This window comes from Myotis yumanensis, unplaced genomic scaffold (genome assembly GCF_028538775.1).
Source record: "Myotis yumanensis isolate MYYU_CA2020_CCGP unplaced genomic scaffold, mMyoYum1.0.hap1 SCAF_13, whole genome shotgun sequence".
In the NCBI taxonomy this organism is placed as follows: Eukaryota; Metazoa; Chordata; class Mammalia; order Chiroptera; family Vespertilionidae; genus Myotis; species Myotis yumanensis.
In genome coordinates this window covers 43,980,328-43,999,739 of record NW_027223764.1, presented here as the reverse complement: position 1 = coordinate 43,999,739, position 19,412 = coordinate 43,980,328, and the positions used below count along the sequence as shown (strand labels likewise).

At 40.2% G+C, this 19,412-nt stretch overlaps 1 protein-coding gene across 1 annotated transcript in view; it reads left to right on the top strand.

Annotated features, from left to right (window-relative positions):
* Positions 1 to 19,412, top strand: part of CFAP70 (cilia and flagella associated protein 70) — a 107,573-nt gene that overhangs the window by 87,325 nt on the left and 836 nt on the right. The window contains 5 exon segments of the mRNA XM_070432969.1: positions 7,207 to 7,359; positions 7,872 to 8,033; positions 11,282 to 11,371; positions 14,116 to 14,217; positions 17,682 to 17,729. Of these exon segments, the coding sequence (XP_070289070.1) occupies positions 7,207 to 7,359; positions 7,872 to 8,033; positions 11,282 to 11,371; positions 14,116 to 14,217; positions 17,682 to 17,729 (555 nt within the window).

The following is a 19,412-nucleotide window of genomic DNA, read 5'->3' as shown; positions in this document are numbered from 1 at the left end:
TATCTACCACATGGGAAACAAGAAATAGATCCATGAAGCAAGCAGTAGGAGTGAGTGAGAGCAAGATTCAAGAGCCAAAGAGTTGGCCTGATCCTGCAGTGTGCGTGCTCCACTAGAATATGGGCAAGCTCGAAAAAGGGCAAGAATGATGGCTCGGTGGGAGTGGGCCACACTCAACCTTCCCAACAGAGAAACAGGCTTTCTCCCTGCCACCCCTGTCAAAGAATGCAGGTGGAGCCTCCCCTCATGACTTCCTAAGATGGTAGAAGTACTAGTGGAAGTTTCTATATTATACTAGGTGTACTAGTTAATAATGCGGATTTTTTTAATGGATGGAGTACACATATGTTGATATATATGCGATTTGATATGTATGCTATTTTGTTGTATTGACAGCAAGCTTCAAAGCTTCATATGTCAAATTTGCTGAAGGTGTTAACATCATAGATTTCTAAAAATATATTTTTTTTATTGATTTTTTTAGAGAGGAAGGGAGAGGGATAGAAAGTTAGAAACATCAATGAAAGAGAAACATCAATCAGCTGCTTCCTGCACACTCCCTACTGGGGATGTGCCCTCAACCAAGGTACATGCCCTTGACTGGAATCGAACCTGGGACCCTTCAGTCTGCAGGCTGACTCTCTATCCACTGAGCCAAACTAGTTAGGGCCATAGATATTTTTACACTTAAAAATGTCGAATGTCGTGCCAAAAAAAGAGCATTTGCGGGAAGTTTTAATTCATTACTTTATTTTGAAGGAAAAGTTATTGTATACTTTGGGAAGCTTATGGTTAACATGCTCCATCTCAAGATACTTGTGAACACTGGTTTAAACACTTTAAAAGTGATGATTTTGATGTGAAGGACAAAGAGCGTCCAGGTCAACGGAAAAAGTTTGAAGACCAACAATTATAAGCATTATTGAATGAAGATTCATGTCAAACTCAAAAACAACTTGCAAAAAGTTTCAATGTTGCTTAACAAACAATTTCTTTTTTTTTAAATTAAATCTTTATTGTTCACAGGAAGAATCTAAAAACCTCAATAGGCCAATAACTATGGAAGAAATTGAAGCAGTCATCAGAAAGCTTCCAGCAAACAAAAGCCCAGGGCCAGACGGCTTCACAGGGGAGTTCTACCAAACATTCAAGGAAGAACTAAAACCTACCCTCCTCAGACTACTACAAAAAATTCAAGAGGAAGGAACGCTTCCAAGCTCATTCTATGAAGCCAGCATCACCCTAATACCAAAACCAGGTAAAGACATCACAATGAAAGAGAATTACAGGCCAATATCCCTCATGAACATAGATGCCAAAATCCTCAACAAAATCTTAGCAAATCGGATCCAGCAGTACATCAGAAGGATCATACACCATGACCAAGTAGGATTCATCCCAGAGATGCAAGGATGGTACAACATCCGTAAATCAATAAATGTGATACATCACATAAACAAATTGAAAGAAAAAAACCACATGGTCATATCAATTGATGCAGAAAAAGCATTCGACAAAATCCAACACCCATTTTTGATAAAAACTCTCAGAAAGGTGGGAATAGAAGGATCATACCTCAACATAATAAAAGCCATATATGACAGGCCCACTGCCAACATCATACTCAATGGACAAAAACTAACACCATTTCCCCTAAGAACAGGAACAAGACAGGGATGCCCACTCTCACCACTCCTGTTCAACATAGTACTGGAAGTATTAGCCATTGCAATTAGGCAAGAAGAAGGAATAAAAGGCATCCAAATTGGAAAAGAGGAAGTAAAACTGTCCTTATTTGCAGATGACATGATATTATACATACAAAACCCTAGAGACTCCATCAAAAAGCTACTAGACTTAATACATGAATTTGGCAATGTAGCAGGATACAAAATTAACCCCAAGAAATCTGAGGCATTTCTATACACCAACAGTGAACTTTCAGAAAGGGAGATCAGAAAAACAATCCCATTTACCATCGCACCAAAAAAATTAAGATACCTAGGAATAAACTTAACTAAAGAGGTTAAAGACCTCTACTCAGAAAACTACAGGACGTTGAAAAAAGAGATAGAGGAAGACATAAACAGATGGAAGAACATACCATGTTCTTGGATTGGTAGAATCAACATCATTAAAATGTCCATACTACCCAAAGCAATCTATACATTCAACGCACTTCCCATTAAAATACCAATGGCCTTCTTCAAAGATCTAGAACGAACTCTCCAAAAATTCATCTGGAATAAAAAAAGACCCCGAATAGCTGCAACGATCCTGAGAAAGAACAAAGTAGGTGGGATCTCAATGCCAGATATCAAGCTGTATTACAAAGCCACTGTTCTCAAAACTGCCTGGTACTGGCACAAGAACAGACATATAGATCAGTGGAATAGAATAGAGAGTCCAGAAATTAGCCCGAACCAATATGCTCAATTAATTTTTGACAAAGGAGGCATGAACATACAATGGAGCCAAGATAGTCTCTTCAATAAATGGTGTTGGGAAAATTGGACAGACATATGCAAGAAAATGAAACTAGACCACCAACTTACACCATACACAAGAATAAACTCAAAATGGATAAAGGACTTAAATGTACGACAGGAAACCATAAAAATTCTAGAAGAATACAAAGGCAACAAAATCTCAGACATATGCCAAAACAATTTCTTCACTGATACAGCTCCTAGGGCAGTTGAAACTAAAGAGAAACTGAACAAATGGGACTACATCAAAATAAAAAGCTTCTGCACAGCAAAAGAAACCATCAACAAAACAACAAGAAAACCCACCTCGTGGGAAAACATATTTGCCAACGTCATATCGGATAAGGGCTTAATCTCCAAAATTTATAGGGAACTCATACAACTTAACAAAAAGAAGATAAACAATCCAATCAAAAAATGGGCAAAGGATCTAAATAGACACCTTTCAAAAGAGGACATTCAGAAAGCCAAGAGACATATGAAAACATGCTCAAAGTCACTAATCATCCGAGAGATGCAAATCAAAACAACAATGAGGTACCATCTCACACCTGTCAGAATGGCCATCATCAACAAATCAACAAACGACAAGTGCTGGAGAGGATGTGGAGAAAAAGGAACACTTGTGCACTGCTGGTGGGAATGCAGACTGGTGCAGCCACTATGGAAGGCAGTATGGAGGTTCCTCAAAAAATTGGAAATGGAACTCCCATTTGACCCTGTGATCCCACTACTAGGAATATATCCCAAGAAACCAGAAACACCTATCAGAAAGGATATATGCACCCAGATGTTCATAGCAGCACAATTCACCATAGCTAAGATCTGGAAACAGCCTAAGTGCCCATCAGTAGATGAATGGATTAGAAAATTGTGGTACATCTACACGATGGAATACTATGCTGCTGTTAAAAAGAAGGAACTCCTACCATTTGCAACATCATGGATGGAACTGGAGAGCATTATGCTAAGTGAAACAAGCCAGTCAATGAAGGAAAAATACCACATGATCTCACTCATTCATGGATAATAAAGACCATTACAAACTTTTGAACAATAATAGATACAGAGGCAGAGCTGCCTCAAACTGATTGTCAAACTGCAGTGGGAAGGCCAGAGAGAGTTGGGGGGCAGGAGGGAGGGGAGTAAGAGATCAACCGAAGGACTTGTATGCATGCATATAAGCATAACTAATGGACATAAGACACTGGGGGGTAAGGGAGGGTAGTGGTTTGTCAAGGGCGGGGGGGGGGGAAAAAGGATACTTATGTAATACCCTTTGTAATACTTTAAGAGGAAAATAAAAAAAAAAAAAAAAAAAATCTTTATTGTTCAGATTACATTTGTTCCTCTTTTTTTTCCCCCCATAACTCCCCTCCTCCCAGTTCCCGCCCCACCCTCCGCCCTCACTCCCCACCCACTGTCCTCATCCATAGGTGCACGATTTTTGTCAGTCTCTTCCCGCATCTCCCATTCCCCTTTCCCCCCCAAGAATAGTCAGTCCATTCCCTTTCTATGTCCCTGATTCATTATAATCACCAGTTCATTCTGTACATCAGATTATTTATTCACTTGATTCTTAGATTCACTTGTTGATAGATGCATATTTGTTGTTCACAATTTGTATCTTTACCTTTTTCTTCTTCCTCTTCTTAAAGGATACCGTTCAGCATTTCGTATAGTACTGGTTTAGTGGTGATGAACTCCTTTAGCTTTTCCTTATCTGCGAAGCTCTTTATCTGACCTTCAATTCTGAATGATAGCTTTGCTGGATAAAGTAATCTTGGTTGTAGGTTCTTGGTATTCAGCACTTTGAATATTTCTTGCCATTCCCTTCTGGCCTGCAAAGTTTCTGTTGAGAAATCAGCTGACAGTCGTATGGGTATTTCCTTGTAGGTAATTGAGTCTCTTTCTCTTGCTGCTTTTAAGATTCTCTCTTTGTCTTTTGCTCTTGGCATTTTAATTATGATGTGTCTTGGTGTGGTCCTCTTTGGATTCCTTTTGTTTGGGGTTCTCTGCGCTTCTTGGACCTGTAAGTCCATTTCTTTCACCAGGTGGGGGAAGTTTTCTGCCATTATTTCTTCAAATAGGTTTTCAATATCTTGCTGTCTCTCATCTTTTGGCACCCCTATAATTCTGATATTTGTACACTTGAAGCTGTCCCAGAGGCTCCTTACACTATCTTCGTATTTTCGGATTCTTTTTTCATTTTGCTTTTCTGGTTGGGTGTTTTTTGCTTCTTCGCATTTCAAATCTTTGACTTGATTCTTGCGCTCCTCTGGTCTGCTATTGGGTGTCTGTATAATATTCTTTATTTCAGTCCGTGTATGCTTAATTTCTAGTTGGTTCTTTATCACAACATCGAGGGGCTCATTAGATTTCTTGTAGATCTCAATAAGTTTATCGGCAGCTTCTAGACAGTTCTTGAGGGACCTTAAAAGTGTGGTTCTGAACTCAATATTCTCCATTGACAATTTTGTCCTGTTTCTTTGTCTCCACATTTTTTATGCTTTCTTGGTACACCCCCTAGTGGTCTTTGTGCGCAGTCTTGTTGTAGTTAAGCCTTGATTGTTGTAGTTAATACTAGGGGGATTTGACCTCCAGACCAACTGGCTGTGAGAATCAGCTGTGTCTACAGTGGGAAAACTTCTGTCCTCTAGGGAGGTGCTAATCTAGCCTTTGCCTGAAGCTATCTGGCAAATGGCTCCGTGCAGGGCTTGGGCGGGGCGGGTCGCACGGGATCAGCAGGGCGGGCGGAGGGAGCAGTTATGGCTGCTCTCAGTCCCGTTCCCAGAGGCTCTGCTTCTCAGAACCCCAGCAACGGCTGCAAACCTCGGAGAGAAAGCTGCCCTCACGTTCCAACTGATGCCAGACAATCCCGCTTCTCCCGTTTGAGTCTGAGTCCCTAGAGACTCGCCCGGATCTGGAGCTCAGAGTCTGAGACTCCCTCCTGATTGAAAATGACAACCGCGCCCTCAGCCACCAGCCCGCTTTCGCGCGCACCTCGGTACCTTTGTATTTTCCACACTGCGCCTCCTCTGAGCCTTGGTTTGCTGTTCTCTTTCCTTCTAGTTGTAGAGTCTCTCTTCAGCCAGCCTTCCTGTGGTTCTGGGTGATGTCCGTTCCGTCTTTTAGTTGTATTTTTGAAGTGGTTGTTTGCGGCAGCGGTCTCCTGTGTTTACCTATGCCGCCATCTTGGTCCGAAAAACCAACAAACAATTTCTGATCGTTTACAAGCAATGGGAAAGATTTTAAAGGAAGGAAAATGGGTGCCACATCAACTGAATGAAAGACAAATGGAAAACCGAAATCAGTAAAATGTTGCTTCAATGGCACGAAAGAAAGTCTTTTACATAGAATTGTGACTGGCAATGAAAAGTGGATTTATTTTGAGAATCCCAAATGCACAAAATCATGGGTTGATCCAGGTCAACCATCAACATGGACTGAAAGGCCAAATTGCTTCTGAAAAAAGTCAATGCTCTGCGTTTGGTGGGATCAGGAAGGTGTGGTGTATTATGAGCTTCTAAAACCAGGTGAAACCGTTAATACTGATCGCTGCCGACAACAAATACAGTGGGGCCTTGACTTACGACTGTCCCGACTAACGAGTTTTTTGAGATACCAGCTGTCTCTCGGCCAATTTTTTGCATTGAGTTGATAGAATAATTTGAGTTAATGAGCTCCTTAACGAGCTCGGTCTCGGAACGAATTAAACTCGTAAGTCAAGGCCCCACTATAATCAATTTGAACCACGCTTTGATCATGAAAAGACCAGAATGTGCCAGAAGACACGGCAAAGTAATTTTGCTTCATGATAATGCACCATCACACACTTCAAAACCGGTTAAAGACACATAAAAAGATCTTGCCAGGGAAGTATTAACCCACCCTCTGTATTCATCAGACCTTGCTCCTTCAGATTACCGCTTGTTCCGATCGATGGCACATGCACTTTCTGAGCAGCACTTCAAAACATATGAAGAAGTGGAAAATTGGGTCACTGAATGGTTTGCGTCAAAACAAGAGAAGTTCTATTGGAATGGTATCCACAAATTACCTAAAGATGGGGAAAATGTCGTGTCGTCTTTGATTACAAAATCCGCATTATTAACTGGTACAACTACTAGACTGAGATAGGAGCAAAGGGGAGAGAAAAGAAGGGTTCCCCCCTCTGTTTAGCCAGTCAATGTGATTTTGTCAAATTTGCAGGCCTTGTATAGTACTAAAAATAAAGAATAGCTCTAAGTAAAAACTTATGACCATAACAAATGTTTGAGAGTGTGCCAGAAACAGACACACTGTTTCCAATATCCTAAGTCTAGAATTTTAGAAAGGGAGGTTTTGCCTCACTTTAAATTTCCTTACAATTACAGCTGCCTGAAAATGTTACCTCATGAATAAATGTAAATGAAGTGTCTTCGTCCGTTGCATAACAGATTACAAGTTAAAACCCATCTAGTATGACTAGCATTGTATAATATTGCTGATTATTCATTTGAAAAAGTCTACATTTGTGACTAAGTGAATAACTGGTAATGGAACCATGATGTGCTGAATGTTTATAATTCACCTCTAACCTTTTGAAATGGATAATCATTTCATTCTGTAATATGTTCCTTATTACTTATTATCAGAAACAGAACCTTTGACCATACGCTATGGAACTGACATAGTGCAGCCATTTACATGTCCCTTATAATCTGATTTTTTGCAGTATGTGCACAGAGTCCTTGCACATGAGCTGTTATGTCCTCAAGGAGGCCCCAGCTGTGAGTATTACTTGGTGCTGGCTCAGACACACCTTCTCAAGAAGGACTTTGTCAAGGTAGAGGAATGCCTTCAACAAGCAGCCCAGATGGACTACCTGGTAATAACTTTTGCTAGAGCCTCTTGAGTTTAGTTTGGACAAGGGGTCAGCAGCTTTCTTAGAGGTGGTGTTGCTATATCACAGGTAGATTTCTGGTTACACGAGAGGGGTGGGGTCATCATTTATCAGTTAACTCATTTGTTTTTCTTAAGCACTCATGAGTTTTGCAAAGGGCAGAGAAAAGATAAGGAAGGACAGCTCATTCGCAGATAGTTTATCTATTCAAGTTTTTTTGGACTTCTGTTTTTCTCATTGTGAACTCTACTATTGTATGCTTCACTGTTTTTCTTAATATTTACCCCAAAGACAAAAATAGCTTTGAAGAATGCAAGAAAGAAGTGAGAGGGCAGACCTAGAAGAATCTCTTTCAGTGCAACTGAAGGGGGCCCTCTTTCTAACTGTGCTAGAAAAAGAAGACAGATGTAACCTACATCTAAATGTTAGACAAAGCTCATTAATGTACTTTTAAATGCCACCTCATCCCATGTACGACTTGTTCTTTCCTTTTTCAGAACCCTAACGTCTGGGGTCTGAAGGGCCATCTCTATTTTCTGAGAGGAGATCATGCTGAGGCCAAGGCATGCTATGAGAGAACCATTAGTTTTGTAGTGGATGCTTCTGAGATGCACTTCATCTTCCTGCGACTGGGGCACATCTATCTGGAAGAGAAAGAGGTGAGGGATAGAGGAAGGGAGGGGAGTAACCATGTAAATCGGGTCATGGTCTGGGACCTGACTAGTCAAGTGTTAACATCCCTGTGGACTAACAATAGTAATATGGCAGTGGCACTTCTACATTGAAAGGTAAAGTGGCTGCCCAACACCAGATAACCAGCAATTAATAGAAACAGGATTTAAACAAGGCATTCTCATACTAGTCTGTGGTTTTAACCATTACGACACTAAAGTTATTAAGAACTCAATAAATTTGGGGACTGGAAGAGGTTAATTGGGGGGGTGGGAGAGGACCTATGTAATACTTTCAACAATAAAGATGAAAAAACTCAATAAATTTTATTTTAGCTATTTTTCTTTGTTAGCAGTAGTGAAAATATTCTCAGCTTGCTTTAACTAATGGAAAGTGTTATGGGCTTTAAAATAAATCCTCCAAACTTTCTCCTCAACACAAAGGATTATATTTAATTCAGCTGAGGCTAACCCCGTTTCACAGGGTACTCTGACTTGACTCTTTAGTAATTCCTATCCATATTTTAGGAAATCCCCAAAGCTTTCTAAAAGAAACGTTCTTTTATGGAAAATTTCAAATACACACAAAGTAAACAGATTAGTAGAATGAACCAACATGGACTCATCATCCCATTTCAACAATTATCAACATCCTCCCAAAGGCCTTTTGATTCTGTGCTTTTGTTTTTACTTTATTCCATTTTCCCCCTGACCCCACTCCCACCTCCCGAATACCTAGTTTTCTTTATATTTAAAATTAAACAACAGAAACAGGAAGTTACAATGCCTTATAATTTAAGTAGGAAAGTTCACATAGGTTTAAAAGGGAAAAATTACAGTGAAGTAAATAATAGAAAGCTTTCTGATGTCATTGCAAGCTGCATCGTCACAGAACTGCTGACTTATGCAGTCACTAGGCAAGGAGTTCATAGGCTATTTGCTGAGGCTCAGCTATAGTTCCATCTCTCACACTGAAGATACAGAACAAAAAGTGGTCCTTTGGGGCCTACTACTTTTTAAATTTTTTTTTTATTTTTAGTTTTTCTAAATGTCTCCTGTACTACCGAAAGCTTCTAAGACGTTTTATAATAAGGGAGTAGACTCTCAGAATAATGAGGCTCTATCAAGTAAAATCCTTAGTTCAGAGATTCTGTGTCTATCATCCTACCACATGATGTCACTTTTAAGCAAAAAGGGGTAATCCATAAGATCTAGCTGGAATTCTGGTAATCACTGGGATCACCCAGAATTTTCAGTGTAACTCCTTGCCTCAACTCTTAGAGACTATAAATGTTTTTGGAACTGCTTTCACAGCAAAGTTTGCCCTTTAATTTAGTCTTTCCTTCTCCTCTCACCAGTCTTCTTGTAATATTTCCCTGAAAATAGACATAAAATACAATCCAAGCCCAGAATAGCCAGTACTACATTGAAAGAGAAGAACAAAAGTAGAGGACTGACCCCTTACCTGACTACAAGACACACTATAAACTAGAACAATAATCAAGACAGGGTGGTAAAAGTGAAAGAATAGGCAAACAGATCAATGGAACAGAAGAGAGCCTGGAAATAGACTCACATAAATATAGTCAACTGATCTTTGACAAAGGAACAAAGGCAATACAATTGAGCAAAGAAAATCTTTTCAACAAATGGTGGTGGAACAACTGGATACCCATATGCAAAAAAATAAATCTAGACACAAGACCTGATACCTTCAAAATTAACTCAAAGTGAATCATAGAATAAATGTAAAATGCAAAACTATAAAACTCCTAGAAGATAATATAGAAGAAAACCTATATGACATTGGGAATAGTTCTGACTTTTTAGGTACAACACCAAGGGCATGATCCATGAAAGAAAGATTTTAAGTTAGACTTCATTGAAATGAAAAACTTAAGCTCTGCAAAAGACAATATGAAGAGAATGAGAGGACAAACCACAAACTGGGAGAAAAATATCTGCAAAAGACATATTTGATAAAGGACTGTTATCTAAAATATACGAAGAAGTCTTAAAACTCAATGATAAGAAAATAACCTGATTTAAAAATGGGTGAAAGATCTTAAAGATACCTCACCAAAGAAGATATGTAGATGACAAATAAGCATATGAAAAGATGCTCCACATAATATGTCATCAGGGAAATGCAAATTAAAAAGATGAAATACCACTACACACCAAAATCTGGCCAAAATCTAGAACACCGACAACATCAAACACTGACAAGAATGTAGAGCAACAGGAACTCTGATTTGTTGCTGGTGGGAATGCAAAATGGTACAGCCACTTTGGATGACAATTAGGTGATATTTTACAAAACTAAGAATATTCTTACCATACCATGCAACGATTTTTCTCCTAAATATTTACCCAAAGGAATTGAGAACTTATATCCACACAGAATCTACAAACAGGTGTTTATGGTAGCTTGATTCATAATGGGAAAAACTTGGAAGCAACAAAAGACGTCCTTCAGTAGGTGAATAGATAAATAATCTGTGGTACGCCCAGACGATGGAATACTACTTAGTGCTAAAAGGAAATAAGCTATGAAAAAATACAAAGGAACCTTAAATGCATGTTACTAAGTGAAAGGAACCAATCTGAGAGGTCTACATACTACATGGTTCTAACTGTATGACATTCTGAAAAGGGCAAAACTATAGAGAGAGTAAAGAGATCAGTGGTTTCCAGGAGTTGGGGAAGGGGAGTGATGAAGCGGTGGAGCACGGAGAATGTTTAGGGCAGAAAAAATACTCTAATGAGGGATATACATATGTCATTACACATTTGTTCAAACCCATAGAATGTACACCACCAAGGGTGAACCCTAAGGTGAACTATGGACTTTGGGTGATGATGAAGTGTCAATGTAGGTTTGTCAGTTGTAACAAATGTACCAGTCTGCGGGGGATGTTGGTAGTGGGGGAGGCTAAAGTAAAAGTAGATTTACTTTTAACTGGTTTATTATATATTGGGCCACCACACAGGATTTAGATGGCCAATTATCCTTGGTCCCTCCACTAGATCATATATATGGGGAATCTCTGAGCTTTCAGTTTTGCTGTGAACCTAAAACTTCCCCCTCCCAATTAAGTTTTAAGAAAAACATATAACTTCATTGGACTTAGATTGGTCTGGAGATCAACTGCAGAAGCACCGTAATTATCATAGCAACGCAGTGTTTGATGCTTCTAAAAGAACAATAGTTTAGGGGTGCTTTCTTTCTACAGTATGAAAAGGCAAAGAAAACCTACCTGCAAGCCTGTAAGAGATCACCTTCATGCCTTACCTGGCTGGGACTGGGAATTGCCTGTTATCGGGTAAGAGGGTGAGGGCTTGATACTAACCCTGTGCATAGAGCTGACCTTGATTCCTTGGTCTTTCAAGCACCCTGGGATGACAGTGAAATGCCAATCAGGGCAGTTTTCTCTAATGCAAAATTGCTCTTCAAAGCAGTTTAGTAAACTGAAGGTCAATCTGAAGTAGAAAAATCCCACAAAAACCTGAACTAGGAAGCTATATAATAAAAATTTCATGTTATTTGGTAAAGAAGCTCATAACCTATATATATAAAAGCCTAAGTGACTGTTACAACTGAACGACCAGAACGACCGGTCGACCAGTTGCTGTGATGCACACTGATCACCAGGGGGCAGATGCTCAATGCAGGAGCTGCCCCCTGGTGGTCAGTGCACTCCCACAACCAACCTCCCGTGACCCTCCCTTCCCCCCCAAGCCTGGCCAGCGCCCCCATCAGTCCCAATCAGGGGGCCAGCCAGCCAACCTCCCATGGTCCCTCCTCCTGGCTAGCCAACCTCCTGGGGCCCCTGCCCCCTGCTGGCTGGACCCTGATAGGCCTTGATTGCTGGCCAGGCTGAGGGACCCCACCCATGCATGAATTCGTGCACTGGGCCTCTAGTTTTATAATAATATCTATAAGAAAAAAAGTAATATGGGATATAAAGAATCTATTTAATTAAAGAAATTGGTTGATATTTATTAAGTTCGTTGCCTTTCCATATGCAGGAGTAGCTGCTTCAGCTTCGGGTAGGCCTTTGTACTCTTTGCTCTACCACCCCTGAAACTCCAGAGCAACCCTTCTTTCCTTCTCTCTAATGCAGCGGTTATCAACCTATGGGTCGCGACCATCGGAAAACACATATAGCATATCAGTATTTACATTATGATTCATAACAGTAGCAAAATTACAGTTATGAAGTAGCAACAAGAATAATTTTATGGTTGGGGGTCACCACAACATGAGGAACTGTATTAAAGGGTTGCAGCATTAGGAAGGTTGAGAACCACTGCTTAATGTTTGAAAGAGGTTTAACTACCTGGTAATATGATCTGGTCTCTGCCAAACCCTTTAGTCTTACCACTTTCTCTCTCGTCTCTCTTCTCTCCTCCTCTCCTCCTCCCCTCCCCTCTCCCCTCCCCTCCCCTCCCCTCCCCTCCCCTCCCCTCCCCTCCCCTTCCTCCTCCTCCTCCTCCTCCTCCTCCTCCTCCTCCTCCTCCTCTTCCTCCTCCTCCTCCTCCTCTTCTTCTTCTTCTTCTTCTTCTTCTTCTTCTTCTTCTTCTTCTTCTTCTTCTTCTTCTTCTTCTTCTTCTTCTTTTCTCTCTCTCTCTCTCTTTCTCTCTCTCTCTCTCTCTCTCTCTCTCTCTCTCTCTCTCTCTCTCCAGGCATATTTAAGAGTTTTCTGAGATGCCATTATTTATGCATTTATATATAGTATTCCTTTTACCTGGAATGCCTTTCTTCACCTTGTACAGTTAACAAACTCCTATTTATCTTTCAAGATTTACTTTAGTAATGTTTCTTCTGAGAGTATCCTTTATTCTCAGGATAGAATTATTACTATTTTCCTTTGTCCCTCCACTAGAAAATATATGTGCTTTTATTCTGTATTAGAACTATTTATGTGTTTGAGTTTTTCCCACCTCCTCTTTCCCTCCTGTAGTGAACTGTTTGTATTCCCAGTATCTAACATGCTGCCTGACAGAGAGTAAATCCTTAGGACATATATGTTGAATAAATAATGAATCAGTATTTCAGAGACATTTAAAATGTAGGCCAAGGTATAGGACTTGCTGAAAGGTCATTCTTCATATTGTCGTGGGCCTAGAAATCCATTATCTTCTGAAGCAGAAACTATGAAGAACTATTTTATTGGGGAAAGGAGTTCCTTATTCTTTCCTTGGCTGGCCTTTTGGAAGATTTTACAAAGCAAATTCACAGTTTTAGGAAGCAAAAATGATATCCATGTAGCCAGAGCTCAGGAAACACCCTAGAGTCACTGAGTATTGTGTTGATTGTTCAAGACTGCGGTGTTAATAACTAATTTCAGGGGAAAGGAAGCTTTCTGAATGATAGTATTTTGACAGGACTTTTACCTTAAGAAAGGGATGTAGAATGTAAAGGGAAAGACTACAAATGTATCTGATAGCCCATTGTGTATGGGGAAATCACTGAATGATGCACACACAACAGTAAATACTTCTGGTTTCCCAACCCTGCCACCGAAGCTCCACGGTTCATGGATGCCCTGCTGGGACTGCTGTAGAGGAAAGAGGAAGAAAGCCTAGAAAGCAGGGCTCCAGATTCCCCTACCTGGCTTTTTAAGCAGAGCAGTTTTACTTTTAACTGGTTTATATATTGGGCCACCACACAGGATTTTGTTTGAAGAAAAAGTTCTGTTGCCTAAAAAAAAAAGTTGAAAGCCATTGGTATAGGCCATGTACACCAATGTTATTTGGACATAGTATTTTCAGCTAAGCTGACTCAGATGACTTAAGTAAAAACTATATTGACTTGCCCTAGTCCGTGTGGCTCAGTGGATAGAGCGTCGGCCTGCGGACTGAAAGGTCCCAGGTTCGATTCCAGTCAAGGGCATGTACCTTGGTTGCAGGCCCATCTCCAGTAGGGGGTGTGCAGGAGGCAGCTGATCGATGTTTCTAACTCTCTATTCCTCTCCCTTCCTCTCTGTAAAAAAATCAATAAAAAGTATATTTAAAAAACCAAAACTGCATTGACTTAACAACTCATACATTTTTTTTTGTCAAGCTGGAGGAGATCTCGGAGGCAGAGGACGCTCTCTCTGAAGCCAATGCATTGAACAACAACAATGCTGAAGTATGGGCATATCTGGCCCTGGTCAGCCTGAAAGTGAGTGCTTGCTATCCTTTTACAATGCCCTCTTAGGCAAAGAGATAAGGAACTAAATAAAAGAAGAGATAATTGGGATGGCCATTAATGCATGACAGTTGAGGTTTGATCAGCTTCAGATTTGAGTATTATATGAATGACAAAAGAGAGGCCAATATGACACCAAACTGATGGGGAGTATTTTGATTGTAAGAGAAACGAACAAAATAAAAATTACTGGATCTTCTCTTCCTGAATATCAACATGGAAACACCCGTATTCTTACCCCAGCTCTGTCCCAATTGGCTGTGAAATCCTGGGCAAGTCACAGCACTTACTGGGCCTCAGTTTTTTCATCTTTATTATTTTATTTGTTTAAAAACATATTTTATATTTATTTCAGAGAGGGAGAGAGATAGAAACACCAATGATGAGACTCATTGACTGTCTGCCTCATGCACACCCCACACAGGGGATTGAACCTGCAACCCAGGCATGTGCCCTGACCGGAAATCGAACCCTGATCTCCTGGTTGATAGGTCATTGCTCAACCACTGAACCATACTGGCCAGGCAGTTTCTTCATCTTTAAACTAACCGTGTCAAAATGGAAGATTTTAATACATTTCTTGCAAAAACTGATAGATCAAATAGGAAAAAATTAAAGGTATGTGAGATTTCAATAAAACAACAAGGTGCCCTGCCCAGGTGGCTCAGTTGGTTGGAGCATCGTCCCATACACACACAAAAAAGGTTGCAGCTTGGATTCCCAGTCAGAGCACATACCTAGGTTGCACACATACCTATGTTGGGAGTTCAATCAATGTTTCTCTTTCTCATTTCCTCTCTCTAAAAAAAAACATACCCTCAGATGAGGATGAGAAAAAAAAGTGGGGGGGACAGTTAACAATGTTGAGCTCAAACAACATAGAACTCTGCACCCAACAAGTAGAGAATGCATATTCTTTTCAATCACAAATGAATAAATTATTCATATGCTAGACCACAATGACAGGCTCAACAAATGCATGTAGATCACACTGCAATAAAATTATAAAGCAACAATTAAAAGATAGGCCAAAAGACTCATACATTTGTAAACTTAAAACATGTTTGTAATTAATTCATGAGTCAAAGAGTAAATCATGATACTGTCTTGTGGTAGGTAGAATTCTGAAGATGATCTCTCAAGATTATTACATCAAATACTAATATAGGTACTGCTGTGAAGGGAAGTCAGAGAGATTCAAAGCCCAAGAAAGATTCAACACACAATTGCTGCCTTAAAGATGGAGAGGAACCATCAAGGAATGTGGGTGGCCTCCAGAGGCTGAAAGCATTCCCTGCTCACAGCCAGTAAGGCAATGGGGACCTCCACCCTGCAAGTACAAGGAACTGAATTCTGCCAAAAACCTGAATGAGGTTGCAAGTAGATTCCACATAAGAACCCACCCCCACTGACACCTTGATTTTGGCCTCGTGAGACCCTAAGCAGAGAACCGGTTGAGCCATGCCAGACTTCTGACCAGTGGAAATTATGAGATGATAAGTGGCTATTGTTTTAAGCCACTTAATTTGTGGTAATTTGTTACACGGCTGTAGAAAAATAATGCAGGCCTTTCTGTAGGTTTTTATAATACTGTCTCCCATTTAATTACGCTTTCATGTACACCCCTTTGTAATGTAATGCCATTTTTCCCATCAAGAGGTAATGTCTCCTCATTCTCCACTCCCTGGAATTTGAGCTGCACTTGTGAATTACTTTGATCAGTAGAATATGATGGAAGTGACATTGTGTAAGTTCTCAGAGACTAGGCCTTTAAAGATCCTGTAGCTACTACTCTTGCTCTCTTGAAACCCTGGGACCACATGCTGTGAAGAAACCCAATTTAGCCTATTGGAGGCTCAAAGTCCACCTGGAGGATAACTGAAGCACCCTGGTCAACAGCCAACCTCACTCTTTGAGTGAGATCTTAGCCCCCCAGCCCTTAACCAAATTGTCAGATGTCTACAACTGCATGAATGAACCCAGGAAAATCAGCAGACTGGTCCAGATAGCCCATAGAATTGTGAGGAATACACAATATAATATATTGTGTATTAAACCATTAAGTGTTGAGATGGCTTGTTACACTTCAATAGATAATTGAAATGGGACTGAATAAAAACAGAGCTATTATATGTTAAAAATATGGAATATAATTAAAGCAATATAGAGAGGGTAATTTATAGCCTTAAATATATATTTTAGAAAAGAGAACTGAAATATCAATGGATTAAGCAGTTAAATCAAGAAATTAGCCCTAGCCCTAGCTGGTTTGGCTCAGTAGATAGAGCATCGGCCTGGGGACTGAAGGGTCCTGGGTTCGATTCCAGTCAAGGGCACATATCTGGGTTGCAGGCTCGATCCTCAGTAGGGGGCATGCAGGAGGCAGCCAATCAATGATTCTCATCATTGATGTTTCTATCTCTCTCTCCCTTCCTCTCTGAAATCAATAAAAAAAAAATTTTTTTAAAAAGGAAATTAGCCCTAGCCAGTTTGGCTCAGTGTTGGTTGCAGGCTTGATCCCTGGCCCTCATTAGGGCATGTGTGGTAGGTAACCAATCTGTGTGTGTCTCACATCGATGTTTCTCTCTGTCTCTCCCTCCCTTTCAATCTCTCTCTCTCTCTCTAAAAAAAAAAAAAAAAAAAAAAATCAATGGAAATTGGACTAGATATTCTCTAAGTTCCTTTCTAGCCTGAGCATTCATATTTATGTATTTAAGCTTTCCCAAGTGACTTTCCATACTCTAATTTGTTATGCACAAACTTGTGAAGTATAATAGTGAATTCATATTATTCTCATTTAATTCCTTCATGTAAGAATAACTAGGAGTAGTGTTCTCATCTCATATTCACATCTGCATGGAAGTAATTCCAGTATCTGCTTTTTCTAATGCACAGAGACAAGATAAAGTTAAAAACTTAGACTCTGGTGCCAGACTAAATTATCTTAAAATCTGGCTCCTCCACTTATTAGCTTCATAATCTGCAAGTTATTTATCCTCTCTGTGCCCAGATTTTTCTATCTGTAAACAGGGAATTATAAATAGTTATCTCCTAGGGTTGTTTTGAGGATCAAGATGAAAGTATGTAAAACACTTAAAACAATGTGAACAATTTAAACCACAAAGTAAACACTATATGTGTTAGTTCTTATTCACTGGATGGCTTCAATCATGAGAGGAACAAATGACTCATGGTGCTTTCAGAAAAAAAAAAATGAAAGGCCAAGTTATCTTTAAGATTTTGAAATAAAAAAAGGGATGTATATCTTATATGTGCTTTTTCCTACCACCTTTCATTTTCCTGCTTCACCTGTGAATTCAGTTTCCTAAGTAAGAAGGTATGGACTCCTCTGCTTCAAGTAGAAGTTTTTGGTAATGGACTTTGCCATCATCATGTTTTGGGATATCATTGTCACCAGCTGCTCCTCTTTTTTTCAGGCTGGACGGCAACTGGAAGCTGAGCAAGCCTACAAGTACACGATGAAGGTATGATATGCAGATGCCTCTGCTGTTTGTCTGCACTGTACTGAGGTTAAGAAACTGAGAGGAAGGTACTAGTTTAACTCAGAACTTTTTAGCATTTTTTGATGTGAATATTTTTCTAGAAGCTTTTCTTACCATCTTTCCCATCATCATAGGGCTTCTGGGTTTGTAGGAATAACCCACATATTACATGGGGGGGGGTCTCTTTTTTTTCTTTTTGATAGTAAAGCAAGCAAGAATTTATGGACTGCAGCAAAAACACACTTAGAATAGTGAAACCAAGAAGGGCATAGAAGAAGCAACCAGAGGGCCTATGCTGGGCTGCCTTGGCTCACTGGGAAGTCAGAGAAAAGGGGGCCTTGGAGACAGGTTCGGGGAGTTAGCCCAGGACAGGCTGCTGCTGCTCATTGCTCCCCTGTTGCAAGTCTCCCGTGGTCCCTTGAAGTTTAGGAGATACATGCCTATGGGGGAAGGAGGGGAGGAAGGGGATGGCTTGGGCATGCTCCCTGGAGGGAGAGTGCCCCATGGGGGATCTTTTTTTTTTTAGAGAATACGGGTTAATGGAAAGACAGATGGCCAGGGAGTCAGTAGACCTGAATTATGGTTCTAGTTTTGCCATTAACATACTGTGTTAAACTCTCTGGGCCTCATTTCCTCATGTGTAAAATGAAGGTATTGGTCTAGCTAGGAGTCAACAAATTTTCCCTGTAAATGGCAAAATAGGAAATATTTTAGGCTTTGTGGGCCAAACAGTCTCTATTGAAACTACTACACTCTGACTTGTAGTGAAAAAGCAGCCATAAATAATTCATAAACAAATGAACATGGGTGTGTTTCAAATAAAACTTTTAAAAATTGTATTAATTTCAGAGAGGAAGTGAGAGGGAGAAAGGGATAGAAACATCAATGATGAGAGAGAATCACTGACCAGCTGCCTCCTGCACGCCCCCTACTGGGGATTGAGCCCACAACCTGGGCATGTGCCCTTGACCGGAATCCAACTGGGTACCCTTCAGTCCGCAGGCTGACACTCTCTCCACTGAGCCAAACCGGCTAGGGCTCAAATAAAACTTTATTTACAAAAACAGGAAGAGTGCTAGATTTGGCTCATGAGCAGTGATCTGCCAACTCCCATCACTTATGAATTATAAGCCACTTGAAAGACTTAAACAAATTAGGAGTTTTATTTTTCTCATCTAATGTAGAGTTCAGAACTGGTACCACAGCTCCACAGCTCCCATAAGAGACCCACCCTCTTTCTACCTTTCTGCTCCAGCAACCATAGCATACAGTTCCCATCCCTCAGAGTGGAAAAACAGCCAATATAGCTCCAGCCACTATATCCATGTTTCAGGCACAAAAAACCAAATGGAAGGAAAGGACAAAGGTGTCATGCTAGTTATTTCACCTCCTTTTAGTGAGCAATGATTTCAACTTGCATTTCAGTGGCCAATTTGGTCATAAACACTTCCCTTGCAAGGGAAGCAGGAAATGTAGCTTTTTAGCTGGCTGCATTGCTACCCTGAAAAGTCATGAAGACTTTTTTAGTAAAGAAAGGAGATAGGGGGTAGGCAACTAGATGTCTCTACTACACATCTAGATTCTAAAATTAAATTCAGATCTATGTCTTTGTTTCCTTTCTGTCACTTACCAAATAGGAATAGTATATATTAGTCAAGGTATATT